Below are 21974 nucleotides of genomic sequence, written 5' to 3'. Positions count from 1 at the left end.
CGTTGAATGATGGGCTACAGCGGACATTGGGGAAGAAGTAGGACAGACATTTGGAGAGCTGCAAGACAGAATGTGACTATGAATTGGTAAATTGTGCAGCCCACTGCTTAAACAACGAAAAGTGTTGGAATTTGCAGTTTTATGTGCAAGAAACTATCAGCCATGTCATCTGTGTGCTGTAAGAAGTGCTATTTAGTTTTGGCTGCTATGCCACTACATAAATGGCAACTTCAGACTGCCAACACGTGACTCAGTGCGTGGCCAAGATTGAAGGCTTGCACCAGTACCAGCAATGAAATTGTATTCCAGGCTATCCCAGCTGCAGCATCGGATGAGAGGGGCGCCATAGAAGTAGGGTAGGTAGTTACTGAGGAACATCTGGGACAATTGCGTGGGGAAATTCACTAGGTCTCGCACACGGAAGCTTCCATGAAACTCAATGAAAATTACATTTTGCCAAAATGTGGTAAGAATCAGCCGTATTCTATTGAGCCAGGTTTCATTCTGGGATTTTTCATTCTGGTATTACCATCAGTTGGGATCATAACAGACGGTCGAGTACCCTTTTTTTCCATAACAAGGTTGACCAGGAATGTCTCCTGCTGTTACCACCTGCCATTGGCATACTTTACAAAGAATTTACAAGTTGATATTCAACCTACTTAGCCATATTACGAACTTGCCTTCTTCTGTCATCAGTCCCAGAGTGCGAATTGGACGCAGAACTTCTAGCTTAGATACAACATGCGACCCAGTTTGTCACAAGACTACTGACAATTTATCACTACTCTAAACTTTTGCCTTGTCTTTTATCTTTTTAATTGTTTTCCCTCCCTCCAACCCTGCCCCACCCTATTATTTAGTTTAAAACACTCTATCGTTTTCAGCATTTGATAAGACCATAATACCATAAGACATAGGAGCAGAAATTAGGCTATTCAGCCGATCGAGTCTGCTCCGCCATTCAATCATGGCTGATATGTTTCTCAACTCCATTCTCCCACTTTCTCTCAGTAACCTTTGATCCTCTTGACAATCAAGAACCTATCTATCTCTGTCCTAAACATACTCAATGACCTGGCCTCCACAGCCTTCTGTGGCAGTGAATTCCATAGATTCACCACTCTCTGGCTGAAGAAGTTTTTCCTTATCTCTGATGTAAAGGTCTTCCCTCTATTCTAAGGCTGTGCCCTCAGGTCCTAGTCTCTCCTTCCAATGGAAACATCTTTCCAACATCCACCCTGTCTAGTCCATTCAGTATTCTGTAAATTTCAATTACATACCCCCTCATCCTTCTAAACTCCAATGAGTATAGACTCAGAGTCCTCAAACATTCCTCATATGTTAAGCTTTTCATTCCTGGGACCATTCTTGTGAACCTCCTCTGAAGCCACTCCAGGGCCAGTACATCTTTCCTGAGATATGGGGCCCAAAACTGTACACAATACTCCAAGTGTGGCCTGACCAGAGCCTTATAGAGCCTCAGAAGTACATCCCGGCTTTCATATTCAAGTCCTCTCAAAATAAATGCCATGGTTGCATATGCCTTCCTAACTACTGACTCAAGCTGCAAGTTTACCTTGGGAGAATCCTAGACTAGAACTCCCAAGTCTCTTTTCACTTCAAACTTCTGAATTTTCTCCCCTTTTAGAAATAGCCCATGCTTCTATTCTTACCAAAGTGCATGACCTCACACTTTCCCAGGTTGTACTCTATCTGCCACTTTTTTGTTAAATCAGGATACAGGCCCCAATGTGGCCCATTTGGAAGCTACCCAAATAGAACAGTTCCTCTTTAGCCAGTACTAGCACCATGAACTGAAACTCATTTCTCCCACATCAATGTTTGACATGAATTCAATTCTTTGCTTTCATTCACTATATGGCAATTTGGTCATGGCTCAGGTAGTAATCCAGGGGTCATAACTTTTGGATTTTGAATTTTAATTGCTTAGGCTTATCTGTGTTGTCGGCACCCATGTGAACTACAATCACGGGATTCTTCCCTGCCCACTCCAAGTTCCTCTCCAGCCCTGGGAGACATTTACCCTGGCACAAAGCAGGCAACGTAGCCTTTGGGATTCATGCTGTTGGCTGCAGAGAACAGTATCTATTCCAAAAACTGCCATGGAGTGTAAGCACTGGTATTTGTGCTCAAGTCTCGAACAGAAGTAGATCGCTGTTTCACCAGGACGAACTGTTTGGAGCCTGGAAAACGTGAAGGTGTGAGATAAAATCAAAAAATCGGTGTTGCACCTCTGTGAACAAGTGCCTTGGGATGGAGAATTCCATTAGTAACTTTCCCATTTGTTCTGTCTTTTTCCTTTCCTTCCCGCTTCTAATTTTAGCGATGTTTCAGCAAATGCTCCATTTCCAGCCCTCTCTTTGTTTTAATTTCCAGCAGCGTGCTTTTGTTTTATGAGAACGTTCTGCTTTTCAGACAACCCCCTCTGATCTTCACAGTGCAGAGACGGTGAGAGCATTGACAAATGAAGGAAGATAACAAAACTGAAAACATGGTGAAGGTATGCGTTCATTGTACAGTTGCAAGCCAACAGACGTTTGAGCAGAAATCGCTGGAAGAACTCAGCAGGTCTGGCAGCATCTATGGAGAGAAAGCAGAGTGAACGTTTGGGATCCAGTGACCCTTCTTCAGAAACATTCACTGTGCTTTCTGTTCAAAGATGCTGCGGAGTTTTCTCAGCAATTTCTGTTTTGGTTTCTTCAGAGCTGACTGGTTTGAGCAGACTCTTTAAATAAACGACAATGGGATTTGGTAAATGGCTTCCTCCTTACCTCACACCCTGTGGGATTTGTAGTCCCGCAACAAAACACCGCGGCTGCAAGCCTGGACCAGAACAACTGCAGCTTCCGAAATGCACAGCGTCTCCATCTCGTCCTCTGCCAAACAAGCCCCGGCCCCTCCCCCTCGCCCCCTGCCCGAGGCCCCTCCCCCAGCCCGCCCGGTGTCTCCTGCCCCCGCGGGCCGCAGCGCGAGTTCATTTTGAAGAGAGCGGCGGTTAGTGCGCGAGCGGAGGTTAAGGTGAGCCCGCGAGAGGCGGCGGTTACACAGAGACGGGCGGGGCTGGGGGGAGGGGACGGCGGCTGGCCGGAGGATCCGGCTCTTTGTGTGCCGCGGTGATGGACGGTGATTCTCGCCTTTGCTGAAGGCGCTGTTGCAGCTCAAGGGTCCGCAGTAAGGAGGGAGGACTGCAGCGGGAGAACCTTAGCCCCCTGTCCTCCTGCCTCCCACCCCCCATTATCCCCGCCACCGAGCCGTGTGAAAACCCGTCTGTGGCACTTGAAGAAACTCTTCATAAGGCCAGCTCGGTGCACAATGAAGTTTAAAAACTCTGCAAGATGTACTGAGGGTTAGGGGGATCGGAGTATTTACAACTGCTGTTTGTCGTCCTGTAAGGAACTCGTTTTTTTTAACAAACTGTGATGAGTTTTGTTATTGTTGTTAAAAGGACCGCGGCACATTCTGCTCATGTGCTTTTTTTGCACCGTTCTTAATCATTTCGTTTGATTTTGATCGTTGGTAGTAACATGACCACATTAAAACCTAGTTGCTACGAGTTTTGGTGCACGCATTACTTTGAGACGAAGAGTACTACATACTTCCACAAAAATAGACATTTTAAGACCATGCGATTCTGCTGATGGATTTATGTTTTTACGGTCTTGTTGAACATTACCTGAAAGAAACAAACGGATCTATATGTGTAAGTTGTATTGAACTTTTTTGAGGATACCTCCCTTTAGCAACACATTCTTTACGTTCTTCCACATTAACCAATAACTCTCTCAATAGTTTTGATGTGGTACCCAAAAGAGAGATGCACAACAACCTCTGGAAATTTCACAATGCAGTTCCAATTGCAAGGTCTTTTTTTAAATTGCATTCAATGTGGATGGAGTAGCGGTAACAATGACATTTATTGAATTATATTCGTAGAAATATAAATACATGAATTAGGATGACTGTCCATTTTATATGAAATAATAAAACGATTAGTTTAACGGCATTTTAAAGTACAGCATACGTTTAAAAGTATTAATTTACCTAAACTGAATAAAATTTTGCAGTGTTCTTTTTACACTGAAATTGAATTTTCAGCTCCAACATTCTCCAGAGCTACATTAATTACTTTAAAAGTTTTTATTTGGTGATGAACCACTGTTAAAAAAAGTTAAGAAACATGTATAATAAAAATAAATAATACTGTCAATACTCAACAGAGCAGCATCTGTGGAGAGAGAAACAGTTACTTAGTGGTACTTTGATTGGCGAGCCATTCGAGTTGGCAGAACAGGAAATAGGCAGTGTAAAGGATGCCTGCAGCTGACGCATGGTTCCACTTGGATCATCTTTAGGCAGAGTTGTTGCCACAAACTTGTGCTACTAGTCAAATGGGAAATACCAGTATTAAGTAGTGAGGGATTAGCCACTAAAGGGGCAGTTATTTCAGTAACCAGAAATAGTTAATTACATAGTAGTAGAATGACAGATTAAATTAGTTTAACATTAGTTAAGAGACAATGTAATCTACGGTATCGGAACTTAATGTACGGTACATGAAAGTAGAACTGACCAACTACAAACTGGAACAGTGACTTAGATCCACAGTTTAAAACTGATTAGTTCCTCCACTGAGTTATTTATGTAGCCGTGGGCAGAGCTTCTCCAAAGTGTTCAATTTAATCTGTTCTACTGAAGAAACTTGTGGACAAACTTAGATACTGCATCACAGCCATAACTTGTATGCATAATTCCGTTGCCATGGTAACTTTATAATTTTTCAGTGCAATAGATCACAATCCTCACAGCCTTTCCATCTCTTGTTCAAGATTCTCATCCTGTTACTCTCTACCTTGATTATTATTGCTTGACATTCACCTCTCCCCATCATATCCAAGTCCTTTCTTGCCTGAGGCAAGACAGAGACCATCCCCACAGTTCAGCAATAATTCAATAGTTCCCTACAGGTACTCAAGATGTCTGGCCATAGCTGGCAAGTAAAGACCTTCATGTCTGATGAAAGTGACCTGAGCAGAGGAAAAGGAAGCAAGCAACAATGAGGTCCATACAAGAACTTAACTTCAGTAGAGGACCTGCTGTGATCTCCATTGTAAATGACAGGGTTGCATCTTATCTTAAGGTCTTTTGTATTTACTTAATTTATATTTGCAAGTGGGCATTTACACCAGATGACTAAAGTCATGGTTAGTCTCAGTGCCAAAGGCAATTGAGACCAAATTGTGAAAGTTTGGCTTATGTGCTTTAACGTCAATTGCAACTGACAGGCCAGCATATGTATAATGAAGAACATGCAAACAAGGAGGTTGTGTGTCATTGACAGGATACTAACTCTGCACATTGTCACGCAGAATGAGCAGATCCACAATGCGAAGAGAGGTCAAGGACATCAGGTTGAGTTGCAGACATTAAGGTTCTCACCCAAGCAAAAGAAAAGGCTTTAAAACTCACAGGAGAGGAGGGACTTTGGACAGTGCAGCTGGAATGGCAAGGCAAATTCATAAGTATTTATCCAACCCAATGCTGGTATATAGCACTTGGGCAGCACATGAAGAATTATCTCGTGGTTATGCTGTGATGACCCTCCAAGTGGCTCCTTTTGCGTTCCACTGCAGTTTCCTGCTATCCAAGATCAAACACACCCTGAAGGTTCCACTTCTATGGTCAACAGGACCGTTGTTCTAGAGGATGCACCATCACATGCCTTTTCTCCAAATTCAATCAGTGTAGTTATATCTAAGTGGATCACATTTAGAAATTAGGTCGCAATCTGTTGGTCACAGAACAGACACATCTCAGTACCCGAGAGAGAATGAGACAACCAAGTTACAAGCCCCCAACTTTTGGAGGACCTCTGGGGACCAGATTTCTGCTGAACCCCATCTGATAACTGGCCTATGTTCGTAGCCATAAGAAGACCGCTGGAGATATTACATAGGATAGCAGACCATATCATGGAGATGTAACTTGCAAGGCCAGTGGAAGAATCCATGTAAGCCATGAATTGTGCCATGTCTCAGACATGAGTGCATGGATTCTTCCAGTGGAGAAGGTGACAATCGCCATGGAGAGTCGGGTCAAACCCACAATCTGTACATTCCCTGACCTCCATTGCTTGAACCACGGCCTTAGTATATTGGTGGTTAGTAAGGGGCACCCTTTCTCCAAGGAGACAGGTGCCATATGCACCCAGATGGAGCAGCAAGTGCCAGCAACGCTGGACCTTCCTCTCAGAGCACCCTCAATGTGAGTGGTCTGTCCCCTCTGCCATTGGCATCAGGAAAGGCCCAAGAAAATGGCCCAGCTCCAGTGCAGGACACCCCATTTAACAGGAAACCTCCAGAGGACACCCAGCACAGTAATTAAAGTCAAACAGGACAATACATTAAGCCAACTTCTTCCAATTTTGCGAAAGATGTCTGTCAGGCTTACACAAAACATAGTGGCCCTAAGTGCAATCTTGTGATTTATTAAGAACATAAATTTAGCAGCATTTTTCAAATTAGATGTCATTTTTAAAATTGCACATTACTTTGAACTTTATTTATGTGTGCGTCATCATTTGTCAAGGCTAGCTTCTAGACCTCAATATATTGGCATGTCTCATGGTAAGCACGTTAGTTGAAGCGAATTAGGGATATTTTATTGATTGTGGAAGAAACAATGTGTGTTTGCATTCACTTTTTATTGAATATTCAGCTTTGTCTTTAACTTTGTATCTGCTAGACTGTAGGACATGGCTCAAAATGCAATCTTACCAGGCCCTTTCTTCTAAGGATTGTGAGGAGATTTTCTGAGATTAGTCTCAACAGGGAATGCTCTATGTGTTTTCATAGCCCTGTAAGAATGGTGTATGACTTGCTTTATCAGTCGCAGTAGGCTGATTGATCTATGTCCAGATGTGACACACACGTCATGAATGCCAGTATTCTCTTGTGTGGCAAAACTCCACGCCCCTTGTTCTTCTATGCAGCAGAAGTCGCAGTTTCAGATTTAGGTCAACCCGGATGGGATTGGTCTATGTCCCAAACAGGCAGTGGAGTTCTGGTGAAGGAACCATAGTCATGTAGGTGTGTCACTCTTCAGTTATTCTTGTGTTTATTATATTAGCCCTGGTATCACATGAATCTCTGGATCAGACATCTAGTAAAAGCTCATGTATATTTATGGTCTCCTAGAGCACAATGTGAAACTCATGGCTTGGCATATCCCCCACCCTACCGTTACGCTGTGAGGTGCACCCTGGTTCAATTAACAGTGCAGAAGACCATGTCAGGAGCAGCACTAGACATAACTGAAAATGAGGTGTCAACCTGATGAAGCTACAGAACAGAATTACTGGGATATTAAGGAACATAAGCAGCATCTGATTAAACTATGTGATCCCACAACCAATGGATCAGATCCAATCACTGCAGGTCCTGCCACATCCAGTCATAAACAGTGGTGTACAATTAAATAATTAACAGGAGGAGACTCCTCAAATATCCCAATGATGGAGGAGCCCAGTACATCAGTGTAAAAGACAAAGCTGAAGCACTGCATCCATCTTCAGCCAAAAGTGGCAAGTGGATTATCCATCTGGACCTTCTCCAGAGATCCCCAACATATTAGGTACCAGACTTAACTATGTAACTTCACAGTTGAAAACATTGGGTACTGCAAGGGCAATGGGCCCTGACAACATTCCAATAACTGTACTGTAGATTTGTACTCCAGCATTAGCTATGTTACCACAAGCTGTTCCATTACAGTTACAACACTGGCATCTACTCGACAATGTGGAGTTTGTCATGTGACAAAATGTAGGACTTTGCCATCCCAGCCAAATACCACCGCATCAGTATACTTCCAATCATCAACAATGTGATAAAGGAGGTCATCAACAGTGTTATCAAGCAACATTCGCGAATAATTAAACACTCACTGATGCTCAGTTTGGGTTCTGCCAAGCCCACTCTGTTCCTGACCTTATTGGAACTTTCATCCAAACATGGACAAAAAAGCTAAAATCTGGAGATGAGGTGAGAGGGACTGCCATTGACACCAAGAGAGCATTTGACTAAGTATGACATCAAAGAGTCCTAGCAAAATTGGATTCAATGGGATTCATTTGCAGCAATGTTTACTGTATACGAGATGCCCTGCAGTAACTCACCAATGCTCCTTCTAACCTTGTGACCTCTTATCACTGTAAGAGTAAGGGCAGCAGATACACTACCTGGCAGTTTCTCTTCCAAGTCACACAGTCATGACTTTAAACTGTATCGCCATTCCATTATTACTGTTAAGTCAAAAACCTGGAATTCCCTTCCTAACAGCATTGTGTGTGTCTATACACCCAAGCACTGCAGTGGTTCTAGAAAGCAACTCACCATCAACTTCTCCAGGGCAATTAGAGATAGGTAATAAATACTGATCTAGCCATCAAGGCCCACATCCTATGTACAAATAAAAACAAAAATTGTGGTAGTTTTGATATGGATCTGTGACCATTTGTAGATGTATAAGACTGCTCATAATTATCTTCAAATGACTTTCTGGAAGAGATTAAAAAATCTTTATGGGCAAGACTAAGTGGTGGAGGTGAAGGTGATGGAAAGAAACAAGTTCCCCAAACCAAATTATTGTGTAATCTTCCATCCTTCATCACTTGAACAACCCACGTAACCTTGCTTATGAAGCAAATATGTGAGCGTGAAGTCATCCAAAACAGCACCAAAATTTACAGCATACCTTTGTTATACAATTGCAGTGACTGTTCAATTTTGGCAAGGGACCAGGTTGAGACAAACTGATTTTAAAGTGACCTGAGAGCCTCCACACAGCTGCCTAGGCAAGATAAGTCAAACACTGTAGATGGAGAATACAAATCCTTCTGTCATAACATGGTTTGCTGGGATTGGATGGGTCCATGATGATCAAGCAGGTTTGAAATCAATTCTTTATGTTCCAACTGGTTTGGAATGGAAACATATTGTAAGCATCAATCATTAATGCTTACAGCACAGAGAACATTTGGTCCATCAAGTTTTGTGCAGCTCTCTGTAAGACCAATTTCACCTTTCATACTCCCCTCTCCTTTTCCCTTAGCTCTGCAGTTTCTTTCTCTTTGAGTGCTCATCCACTTCCATTTTAATTCTCTATTGCCTGGTCTTGATCTTTCTCCCAATTGGAATAGATTCTCCCGAGCTACTCTGTCCAAACCCATCACGAATTGGAATACATTTCCTGTCAATTTCTTGTAAGGAAAGTACCTCTAGATTCTCCAGTCTATTCATGGAACTGATGTCCCTCATCCCTTGAACCACTTATGTAACATTTTTCTAGGATCTAGGACATTTTCCTTTAAGTGATAGCTTCAACCATAGAAGGGGAGAGAGATTTTATTTGAGCAAGAAATATAACTATAAAATTTGCATTAAGATTCACTTTCTTTTGAAAAAAAATTTTTCTTTCCTTTTTTAATTAAATGCTTTATTTCCATCCTTTTAAAAAATAAATGAAAAGAATTAAGCAAGAAAACCTAAATATTGCTCAATAAAATTAATGTTAACTTGCTGTTTGCACTTTTTTTTACAATAAGTTGTTTAGTAGGAACAAATTAACTTTAACATGGATAATCCAAAGAAGGATCTCCCTACAGAACTTGAAACTGCACCAAAGAGTTTTGCAAAAGGTTCACCCAAAAATGCTATGTAAATATAGGTATCAAAAAGACCGTTTTACATACTAAAGAACTATGGAGCTTAACATGCGCATATTTATGTGCTTGCAACTGTCACCAAGAATTATGTTAAAATACTCTATAAGGATTTAATGAGGTGTAATTCATTTTCTATTTTTGCATTTCAATTAAAAGATTTTGTTCCAAAAACTGCAGAAACATGTTGTATTCAAGCTGGGTAAGTTAGGTACATTTTTAGAGACGTAAATTTTTGACTTTGTTTTTCTTTTTTTTAGAAGTTTACACAACTCAAGGGCTGGACAACTACTGTATGGTATGACATACAGCATAACCAGCAAATATGCAATGACCAACAGCTAAAGAAAATGGATTTTTTTGAGCCTGTTGCTACCTTATCACAGTTTTCCTTTTTTCAATCAGTGTAATGTTTCTCTTCACATGTCTGTGCATGTAGCAAAATATTTTGGAGAAATTACAATGGAAGCTAAGGACTATTCTTGTCTTCAAGAAAAGTACTGTGAATCTCTTGTAACAGCTGAAAGTATTTCTGAGGCAAATGAAACTGATTATTGTGAACTTGGAGCCAAATGGAGAATATGCAAAAACAAATTGAGCAAGGGAAATACTGTGTCACCAGAAACACACTTCTCAGTTTTTCAGACTGAAGACCCTATTTCTGACCAAATGTTGAATTTTTCTTTAAATGGAATGACATGTGAAAACAAATTTGATGATGCAAGGGTAGATGAATTAGATACCGCTGCCAGTGCTCATGAAGGTTTGTTCATGGAAAAATATAATGGAGATGACGCATTACTACCAATCCCAAGCCAGAACTGGAGTTACTTTGAATCTTTCATAAATGAAAACAAAGATGAATTTTTAGACCTTTGTGCAACAAGTGACTTTTCAGCTAATTTAATAAGTGAAGAAGACAGTGACAGCTTTTTATTTGATGATGAATCAACACTAAGTAGTGACTTATGTTCACTGAAGATAAAGTATGAATCTTTTCAAGACAATATGAGAGAGAAGACTAATGCCTTTCAAGATGATGCGCAAGTGCATTTTTTTCCCAACACACAATGTAATGGAACCAAAAATGATGAGAAAAGTCCCAGAAAAAATAATTCTTCTTCTGTTCAAGAAGAGCAAGGGGAACATGACAATCTAGAGCAATGTGCAATGTATGAATTAGAAAATAACAAATGTGTTCTATCAGGTGTTTTTATGGACAGTTGGAAGGACCGTGAGAATTCAATAAATTCAGTCTGTTTATCTTCAATTCTAAATGAGGATAGAGAAAATTGGAAGCTATTAAGGAAAAGTACAGAAAGGTATTCAAATCAAACCAATTATACCTTGAGGGCAAAACGGCAAATACGGTACAGCGATGATTATTTGTATGATATTGATTCTTTAGAGACCATGAAATCTTTGGGCAAAAAGGATCATGTAGATGTTGCACAGGAAGATGACGATGATTGGTACCCTCGGAAAAGGAAAAAAACTGGGAAAAAGGAACCACCTGTTATTATCAAATATATCATTGTTAATCGGTTTAAGGGCCACAAAAACATGCATGTGAAAATCTGTAGATTAGATTGCAAAGAGAGACAAGTATTATTGACTGATGAAATGGTAAAAAAATATAAAAAGCTTTCACCACTGAAGGAATTTTGGTCTCCAATTCCTAGTGATTGTAATGTGTGTCATAACCAAGAAAAGCTTGATAGAAAACTGAAAGTCTGTTCTGGTGCTGGTATGTCTTATATGTTCTTTGCTTCTAAAAATAAAAAACAACAAACACTTGCTAATGGGATGTCATCAATTAAAATAGGATGCACTTTGAGTCACCAAAAAGACAATGTCATTGAAACAGATACTATGAATACAGAAGTACCCAAGAAAGTACAAAAATATGATAAGTCGGTTTATGAATTTACGGATGAAATAGAACTAAAGCGCATCACCATTCGGACTGTGAGTAAGGCCAATCAGTTAAGAGTCATGCATGAAGACTCTTCCTTACAAAAGCTACAGAAGAAATACAACGTACCCTCAAAGAAAATGAGAGCAAATGGCCAGGTCGGTAAAAGTACCTGTGACAGAAATTCTTTAGAAAGTGCAAATGAAAAGCCTCAAGTTCCAGATGTAGACATGCTCAAAATTCCAAGTCAGTGGAATTCTTCTTCTCCTTCTTTACTTCATTTCAACAGTACTAGCTTACATTCCCCCACAGTCAGTGATAAATTAGAAGCTTGTAATGGTTTATTTTCTCCAGTTCTAGCTACAAGCTTCCCAGACTTGTCTACTTCTAATACACGCCTGGCTCCAGAAATCCTTGGAGGATGTTTCCGATCGCTGCTGCATGGGGAAGATTCCTCAGTTAATGAAAACATCCAAGATTGCTCCCAATCTCCCAATGCCAATAGGCAGTACAATGAAGGTGTAACAGAAAATACATATTTTCCTTCACTACGAAAACAAACTGATGAAGCCTCCACAGGGAGCAACTATAGTGAATCAAATAAGCTTTATTTGGCAGAAAAGCCAAACATCCAGGAAGCGTGGAATGTAGAGACAGTTCAGAATGTACATCCACAGAGAGTAATGGGAAAAGATCAAATTCCTTTGTGCACTGTTAACTCTCAGAATAAAAGACTGCAGTTTGGAGTTGAGAGTAGAGCAATTGTAAATAGTAACGTAAATCAATATGGCTTGAAGATGTCCAGTAGTCAAAATGAAATAAATTCCAACTTCAGTCAAAAAATATTAAAAGAAGAAACAAAGCAACTGATTCCTTCAAAAGACTCCGCATGCATTTTAGACATTTCAAACTTTACACCAGCAAAAGTAAAGCAAGGCTGTTGTTCTAAATTTTCACAGGAATATACACCAAAAATAGTTTTCAAAACAGGCAAGTCAGATATTAAATCTTTGGAGCAGTGCAGCCAAGCTCAGCTTCCCAGTAAGACTACATCACCAAATTTGTATGTAGATCAGTGTCAGGTATGTAGTGAACTATTCCACACTAATATTCATACTTACCACACCAATAGTGACCCAACATCTGTTTCTCTTTCACAACCTGCACAATCTTCTGTTCATTTACAAGCTTCTGATAATGTAAATTCAAGTAATTACAAATATTCAGAAGTTAATAAGGCAATAAATATTGCAAGAAAAAGACTTGCAGAATCAAATGGAGGCCTTTTGGGCAAAAATGCTGTTCAGAAGCAGCAGAAAACCAATGATGAGGTGAAAACTATTAAAATAGAGAGTTTTGAAAAGGACAGTGTATCACCAGAGGATTATGGAGCCATTGTAGTTCAAAATAACTCTTTGGATACATTATCTGCAAATCAAATGTACCAACCTGAAAAAAATCATAAACCTGTAAAGGGATTTACTAATAAAGGTTCAGAAGTGTGTACAAAGCTTTTGGAAAAGGATCTGATGAATGCAAAAACTAAATCTGCTATGAAGGAACCAAAACTGCATCAAAAAGGTAAATACTCAGTGGCATCTGTGGAGTCCTATGATGGTGTATCTCACAACATCACTAGAGGAAGCAGACTGTTAAATGGTGGGCAGAGAGAGTTTGAGGAACCTGGTAATATACTTTCCAACATAGTTTCTGGAATGGCAGCAGTTAATCAGTTTATGATGGCTTCAGTGGAACCAGTCATGAATCAAGCAGAAGTTATTCTCCCTGCTGTTAATCAGCCTTTGGAAGTGCAAAATAGTTCCAAATGGAAACCAAAGCCAGTGCAGGTATTGCACTTTGGTACAAAAGGTCTGAAAAGTAAGCCACAGCATGTTTCTGAATGTAATCCAAGCAATGTGAGTCTTAATAGTTACCCTGTAAATCACACTGCCTCTTGCTATATTCACAGTGTTTGTCATTCCAGTACAAAAACAGCTAACTGCAACTGTCCAAGCAATACAGTTTGTGAATGACAAAGGAAAAATATATGGAGTGAACTTAATATCTTTTTGTTACCTTGGTGAATAGCAATCTTGTTATATCCTGTTTATATACTTGGAATTCTTGAACTGATTTGCTTTTACACAGCATAGGTTCCTTTAAATAACGTTCAATGTACCAAGTATTTTGATATCTTGCCAAACCAAAATGTACAATGTCTTAAATAGATGTGGTACAAGAACTGCAGAATGTTTTTGTACATATTCCTCTTTGAAATCTCGGCCTTTTGCTATAGTTGTGGGAATACCATACTATATCAAAATTTAAGACATTTTTAAAGGTATTGTCAATTAGATTTGTGTTCAGCTTAATGCTAATGCATACTGTTTAATATATATGTAACATTTTTTACTGTGATTGTCATTGAACTTACGTACTTAGAATGATTATTATTGAAAAGTAACATCTTTTTAATAGTCAAGCTATCACTGTCTAGCTTTACTGTAAATTAAATTAATTACCCCGTCCATCTGTCTTCCCTATTTTAGATTTATTCCTTTTGTCCAATCTGCCTTTCTATGCAACTTTTAAGAATCAAGTTGTAGTTGGTCTTTTGTTGTCAAACTGAGCTAAATATTTCACTTTTGGCAGGAGCATTTGACCAAAATATTAATTTTAGAAGTAAAACAACAGTAGAAGTGAAAATGCTTTAAGAATTTTAATTGTGAAAACACTGTGCAATATGTTTTTGTTCTCAAATAATTATTGTGCTAACCACCCATATATATAGGTAAGTGATCTGTTTGTTTTGATTTATTTGATAAAACAAACTTGCAAAGATTTGCTTGACCATTGTGAATTACAGTTTTTGTTAACCGTCACAGAAAATTCCTCTTTCCTCTAGCACTGTGAAAACATATTCTAATAAAACAAGTACTAAATAGGTAGAGTTTATGTTATTTTCCCTACTGACCATAGGTTGTGAATGTATGTAGATAAAGAGTTTACCAGAAACTCAAGTTGCTGGAGGAAGCAGTTTCATTAAGAAATAACTTTTTTATAATCACAGTAAATCATTCCATTTTATTTAAAGTGTAGAATATTGCATCTAGCAGTATTTCATACAATTTAGAATTAATCTCACTTTGAGACTTACTGAAGAAGGTGATATTTCATCCCCTTTGCTTTACTTTCACTCGTAATTTTTTTTACAAAGCAATTTACTGCCTTATCATTCCTTCATAATTGTTTCATTGTCTTATCTGAAAATCTGGTGAGTGATGTAATGAGTAACTGCTGGTTTGTTTGAGTTTTAGCAAGTGCAACATTGATAAATTTCTATTTTTTGTGCACTCTATTTAGCCTATACTAAAATTCTAATAATCAGAGGCACATAAATTTTAATATTTAAATCCATTGCTAAGCAGAGTGCAGATCCTTTTTGAGGCATTCCTCTGAAATACACATTTTTCCTGGTGTCCTTCAGTCATATCTTCCCAATAAAAAAAGGCAATATTGACCTGGATTTTTCAGTAAAAATAATGGCGAGACAATCAGTGCTCACCATTATTTAGCAGTAAAGCAAACAGTAACACCTAGTAGCCACACATGCACAATTAAGGATGAAGCTTTCTGATAGTGGGGCACATCAAATATATGCAAGACTTAAGGTTATAAGATTTGACTAAATTTTACTAAATACCCATTGATCAACCAGAATTATCAGGTACATGTCCATTCAAGTGTCAGAGAATATTTTTCTTTAATTCACAATTAAAGTCTAACAACATCTCTGATGCTGTCTCATTCGAATTCTAATGATTGTGGAGATGTTTGAAAAAATAATGTTCTGCCTGTTTTATCTCTTTCAATTATCTCTCTCTCTAATGTCACCTTTCTTTCCTATTCTTTATTTCATTTTCTGCATTTGGTTTACATATCCTAATTTGCACTTCCTAGTTCAGATTTTGCAGACCTCTGAGGATTTTTCAGTTTCTTTCATTAAATAACATAATGTTGCTTGCAGTAGTTACAGAAGTTTTGGATCCTTTGTTTTAACTCTAATTGCCATAACTTCCAGTGCAAAGACCAGTGGCACTGGTATAAGTGTAGCTAGTGCAAGTCATTCACTGCTGACTACAAAATTTGGATCAATATTCTGTCTGGAGGAATGTACGATCTATCATTGATGTGTAATCAATTACAACCAAGCATCTGTATCTGCAAGATAGAATAGTAATAGAATATCAGTAAACATCAAACTAGCAATTTTCAATGCGTTGTGACAGTTCCATTTGATTGGGAAATTGCAGCTGATAATTTGCAAGGATATGGTTTTTCGGTTTTAATGAATAAAGTTATTTGAAATTATAATCTCTCAAAAGTCATACAGCACATTGTTCTCTTTGAAAGAGCTAATGAACTTAAACCACTCCCTTTCCCCACAGCCCTGCAGATATTCACTTTCAAGTACATTTCCAATCTCTGTGAAAAATTACAATTGAATCTTCCTCTAATACACTTTCAAACACGATTTTTGAGATCATCATAACTGCCTGAGATTGAAAATAAATTCTCACCTCACTGTCGGTCTGTTTACCAGTTATCAGAATTCTGGTTGTTTTGATCTACCTGGTAGTAGAAACAGTGTTCCTTATTTACTCTAAGTCCATCATAATTTTAACTCAACGATGTTTTGTCTTAATTTTCTCTGCTCTAGAGGGAATGTTACCAGCTTCAATTTTCCACATAACTGAAGATTTCACCTCTAGTTGTCTTTCCAATAAATCTCTTTTATACTCTGCAGCCTGGAGGCCCTTCCTAAAAAGGGTTTTTCCCTGAATTAAACACTACTCCAACTGAAGCTACACCAATAATTTTTAGCATTTTGGCTTCAGTATCCATGCTTTCATTGACAAAGCCAAGGATCCTGTTTTTTTTTAAACTGTTTCATTTCTGTACGATAAGACCCATGCTACAATGGACCATCAAAACTAAAAATGCATGTTTTTTTTTTTCTCAGGTTGATAAAGGTTCCTGGAGATGGTGTTTTTATATTTATGGTTTTAGCAGAGGAAAAGTCCAAGAAGTAGAAGTATGAAGACATTAGAAATAATCTACTGTATAAATATTTCTTGCACCTGAACTTTAAATAGCCTGCTATTCAATTTGGTGTATCCAAAGTTGACGGTTTCCAGAATTTTAGCTTATTCAGGAAGATCTGATGAGATGGTCCATACAGAACATGAGGACATGAGTTTAATGTTTTATTTGTTAAAAATAAGCTGTTTATTTGAGGAACATCCCCTCCCTTCCATTGAATAATAGATATGTGGAACAAACTTCACGAATCTATTATAGCCATGTGCTTCAAAATAGTTGTGTATAAGTTTTGGTTGAAAAGATTTAAAGTTGTCTGGGGAAAATTATAATCTGGCATAATTAGATAGTGCATAGGGACAAGCAGGGGACAAGTATTGTCTGTGGACAGCAACAACACAACATTGGAAAATAAATATAATGTAAAATTCTTGGATTAAAATAATTGCACAGAAGTTTGTTTCTAGAGATTAATGTAGGTGATGGAGGGGTCAAAACCATATGAATGAAATTAGTTTGATGAGCTGAATTGTTCTTCTTTGTATTTGTGTGATCGTAATATTGTATCATTGGGTTTCTAACACTACATGACATCTTTGAGTGTTAACTTAACCCTAGTCTTCCTATGCATTTTGTAAAATAGGAATGGTTTTGTTCAATATTTTTCTGTTATCTCTAATGTCCACATTTGTATATTTGCTGGTACATTTCTATTCCCATACTTCTTACATCACTAATTTTTAAATGACTAACACTTATTAAACTGGTTCACATTGCTAAGGTCAGTAATCCACATTTTTAATATATTTAACTTCTAAGAATCATACTTTTTTATTTGTTCCCTAGAAACAACTAATTGCTCATTTGTTCAATGATGGCACTCTGGATTCACTGAAGCATTACAGTTTGATTTTCCTTGATGTTGCATTTTCAGGAATTGCTGTCATGCTGGTGAATGCAGTGTACCTCAAAATAAAACTAATATCAAGTTCTTCCTGACTGAAGTTGGAGTTTATTGCTCCATTTGTCAACATTGTATTTCCTCCTGAAAATTAAGTATCTTTGTGTTGGTACATAGCACAATTTCCTGTCTCCATTCAGGCATGCCTGCCTGTAGACCACTGCTAGTGTAGAGATTGATTCACTGCTGTTCTTTTTACTTTGTGTGTTCTCTGAAATACGTAGGGAAATTTCCAGTGAGCAACTTAATATGTGAGGCCCACATCCCACTGTTTAGCAGAGTGATGGAGCTTTGACAGTGGCCTTTAACAGAAAGAACATGCCCTAAAGTAAGGTAACTGGTTGTTTACAATGAAGAATTATTAGCAATATGCATGTGTTCAGCTACATAGCTTTTTTTTAAATAAAATTGCTTGTTCACTCAGAATTTACTTTATCTGATCATACTTTGCGAAACCTAAGTTTTAAAGTCATAATAGTCTTAAACATCACATTTTGGAGTAATGTTTCTATTAAAGTCTACTCAAGTTATTAGGTGCTTCACACGATCAGGGAATCTTTGAAACATTCGTCAACCTAAGCACAATTTTGATGGTCCATCCTAGCATGTGTCTTAGCCTGTACTCCAGCAGCAGTGTTTTTAGACAAATCTGAAACATTTTGTAATTTTCAGCTCATACACAGCTGAAAAGTAAGAAGTTAAAATGATTGCCCTTCCAATAAAGCTAGAACTCAGTAGAATCTTCTTCCCTCCTCCAAAAAATGTTGTCTTCCACCTCAGTATTTTATTGCCTTATTAATCTATATTAACGAATTTTTGCAAGCAATTTTGGACTGATAACACTGATCTTTCTTATTAGTTTGGTTTATCTTTCTTACTTTCTAGTTCTCTCCCACCAGGTTATACCACATGTTTTCTTGTGCAGTTTTACCATGTTTAAGATCAGTAGAAATATTTCTGTGCTGCAATTTTCACAGATCCATGCATTTCCTATGCAAAAAAAATACATTCAGGAAACTGGTGTATTACCTGGGACAGGTTATGACTAACATCTAATGCCAATTCGCTCTTCAATCCATCCATCACCTCGATCATTTCTTCTCTATCCTTTCAATAGCAGCAATATTCTTTTTTGTTTCTGTGATGTCCAGAATCGTACAGTATTCTAACGCCAGTTGCACCAATGATTTACAAACTAGCAGGATTGCATCACCACGTCAGCACAATGCTATCCTTTGATTGTTTTGCTCACTGCAACTTTGTTTTGTTACGTAAACTTACTGTCAGTCAGGAGTTCCACATTATTATTTTCCATAGATATTATTTTATTTGCATTTAATAGTCACTTCCGTGTTTTTCTCCCAAGTCTTTCATTTTGCAGTTTTTGCATTGAATTTTATCAGTGTCCTGTCTGCTCAATTTCCAAGTATTTTTAACTTGTCTGGTAACTTAGCATGTTTAGCATAGTAAAAACAATACAAACAGTGCATCATTTTCAATTATATTTGGAGTGGTTTTGAAGGAATAATACTTACAAGTTGGTTTTTGGTTGAATATGCCATTTGAATTTTCTTTGTGGTAACTTTTTTGACAAATGTAAGGTTTATTATGGACAAAAATACTCCTTTGATATTAACTTGAGGGTCTGATTTTGCCGCATTTCCCTACCAAGACTCATTTATTCGATTCCTTGAAAATGAATCTTCAGATTAGTTATCATTCACTTGCTGTATCTGTTTGGATTTCTCTAGTTCACCTTATCTAGAGAAAACTTTGGGATGATGGAGAAAAAAATTATTTATGTTATTATATATGTGCGATAATGTTCATCGCTTGACATAATTTTACCTAAACCTAAAATGTGTTACCAAAGAAACTAAATAAATGAACACAAGCAGAAGAAAACTCAAATAATGACACACATATAGGTAAAAAGGAATCTAAACTTCATTGTCACTTTCATTGGTACTAATCCTTTATTAACATATTCTCTTCCATTAGTAAAGTTATGGAGGTCTTTGTTGATGGTAATACTGATACTTAATACAAGTTCTAGTATCTTCAGCAATTTTTGATTAACTTGGATTCCTACTTACGTTCTGTGTATGTAAATGGACATGTGATTTTTGTATTTAAAACATTTTCCACATGGAGCATGTCACCTAAATTTCTAAGTAATTGAACTGCAAAGAGCTTTTGTGTTTCATTTGGCAGAATTTTTTAAAAATGTAAAACAATGAAATCAATTCAGTAGCAAGCACGTAGAAGAATTATGTTGATTTTTGCCTACAAGTAAACTGATTTTAATTGTTAGCTTGAACCAGTTGGTGACATTCTTGCTACTGAGAGAAAAGTTGTAGGCCGAAGTCCTGTTACGTAGGTAACCAGATAATCTAGCTGAATGTTTCAGTGCAGTGCTACATTGTCTTCTGAATGTTACAGTAAATCAAGATTATGTTTACTCAGGTGGATGCAAAAGCTCCCAAGACACTGGCAAGAATGTGAGAGTTCTAAATCTGCATTTTCTCCTTTTAGCAACACAATCTAAAAGAAAATAATTGCCTAATTATTTGTTCTCTTGTTATTCTTGTGCAAATTAACTGGAGGGTTTGCATGCCTCATTGCAACTGCACTTCAAAAATTTGTTATAAATTACCTTGGTAGGTCCGAAAGCTGTGGCATACTATTATATAATTGTAAGTTGTTCTTAACACTGATTAGATTCTTTTCTGTAAAGCATGCCTTTAAATCTGTTGTACATCTTCATTAAGGACATTGAACATTTATTTTTCCAAAGACAATATATTTAAAATTATATGATTTCAGGTCAACTGTATTTTCTTGACTATTAATGGCCTTTATTTTTGCATATTATGTTAGTTCCATTCTTTAAGGATATGAGCTGATAACTATTTCATCTTATAACAAACATTTCAATATCTTATTTTAGTTGGAATTGTCAATTTACTACAGACACTAACTCCTCCAGAGTTTGTGGGGCCATTCATCTTTTGTTTCCTTATAAACAGTTAAGAATTACAGCAAAAGCACAAATACTAATGGACAATAACATTTTGTTTCATTATGTATTTTGGCTTATAATGATGACATGAGTAGACCCGCTTAATAGTGTACTTAACTAAGTGGTTTAGTCTAAGATATGCAAACAGAAAATGCTGGAAGTACTTGGCAGGTCTGGCGTCAGAGAAACAGTTAATTATTATGATGAAGTTCACAATTCTGAGATGTTAAACTTCTTCCTGTCTCCACAGATACTGACTGGCATGCTGATTCTACCCAGTATTTTCTGTTTCTTTCAGATTTCCAGCATCCACAATATTTTGCTTTTGTATAAATTATTTTGATAGCCACAAGTTTTGGCACTTCTAGGTCTTTTAAGTCTAATTTATTTTTGTTTTTTTTACATCAAACTACTGACCGACAGAGTTACAATTTCTGTGGATTTTTATTGGCACTTTTGTACTCCATTGAACCTATCCACGCATGTCCATTTTTTGGGGATTCTGACAAGTATAGACATTATTATTACACTGCTAATGGACTAATCTGTTAAATATGATCCATCTGACTGGCTAATAAAGTGCATCCATGTTGTAATATTTCAATTAAGAGATTAATTTTTTACAGAAATTAAATTGTTTCAGACATATTAACATAGCCTCAAAAGGGTGTGATACTGTGAAATTTGCATTGTGCCAATTTTTGAATATAAATGTTTGTTTTCAGACTTGTGAGCTGCCTCTTCTACTCAGGGTTGTATTTTTTAAAAGACTGGAACAACTTATGAACATGCTACAATTGAACATAGGTACTGGGATATTAAAACCACATTCCATATTGTATCCTTAACTGTGCTTGCACTGTTGAAAAAGGACACTGGCAGTTTAACCTTGCATAATAATTTTGTCCGTTATTCATAGTTTATAATCAGTTCTAATGTTATTTGATAAGTAGCATGAATTGTTAGTTTTTTTTAATAAATTCTACTTTATTTGTTACATGAATTGTTTTGATTATTAAAGCCTTATCAAATAAAATATGACTTGTATCTAGCGTGTGAACTATGTATTTTAATAGCAATTCTGACAGATTTCTACCACTGGAGTCAGCAGTGTAGTACTTATTGTTACTTACAAATAACCTAATGATCTGAGGACATGAGACTAAGTCTTACTAAAGTAACCGACTAATTTAAATTCAACTAATTAAATTAAAACAGTGATAAAAAGCTAGTA

At 37.4% G+C, this 21974-nt stretch overlaps 2 protein-coding genes across 3 annotated transcripts in view; one reads left to right on the top strand and one right to left on the bottom strand.

Moving 5' to 3' along the window:
- The window catches only part of LOC109916413 (phospholipid scramblase 1-like), a 140325-nt gene extending 137508 nt beyond the window's left edge, over window positions 1-2817 (bottom strand). The window contains exon 1 of the mRNA XM_048598386.1: window positions 2796-2817. The gene's annotated coding sequence lies outside the window, so the exon portion shown is untranslated. The remainder of the gene's footprint in view (window positions 1-2795) is intronic.
- A 128-nt stretch (window positions 2818-2945) lies between these two features.
- LOC109914554 (neurite extension and migration factor-like) lies at window positions 2946-21701 on the top strand. Of its 2 annotated transcripts, XM_048598451.1 has the most exons (3): window positions 2946-3042; window positions 10003-13535; window positions 21466-21701. In XM_048598451.1, the coding sequence occupies exons 2-3, from the start codon at window positions 10166-10168 to the stop codon at window positions 21471-21473; spliced, it is 3378 nt and encodes a 1125-aa protein (XP_048454408.1). In that variant the 5' UTR covers window positions 2946-3042; window positions 10003-10165; the 3' UTR covers window positions 21474-21701. The 2 variants fall into 2 exon arrangements, with proteins under 2 accessions (XP_048454408.1, XP_048454407.1); XM_048598450.1 differs by lacking the exons at window positions 2946-3042; window positions 21466-21701 and adding an exon at window positions 7987-8063 and having other exon boundaries at window positions 10003-14033.
- The last annotated feature ends 273 nt before the right edge of the window (window positions 21702-21974 follow it).

Source organism: Rhincodon typus, chromosome 6 (assembly GCF_021869965.1).
Source record: "Rhincodon typus isolate 14 chromosome 6, sRhiTyp1.1, whole genome shotgun sequence".
Classification (NCBI taxonomy): domain Eukaryota; kingdom Metazoa; phylum Chordata; class Chondrichthyes; order Orectolobiformes; family Rhincodontidae; genus Rhincodon; species Rhincodon typus.
This window is presented reverse-complemented; position numbering and strand designations above follow the sequence as displayed.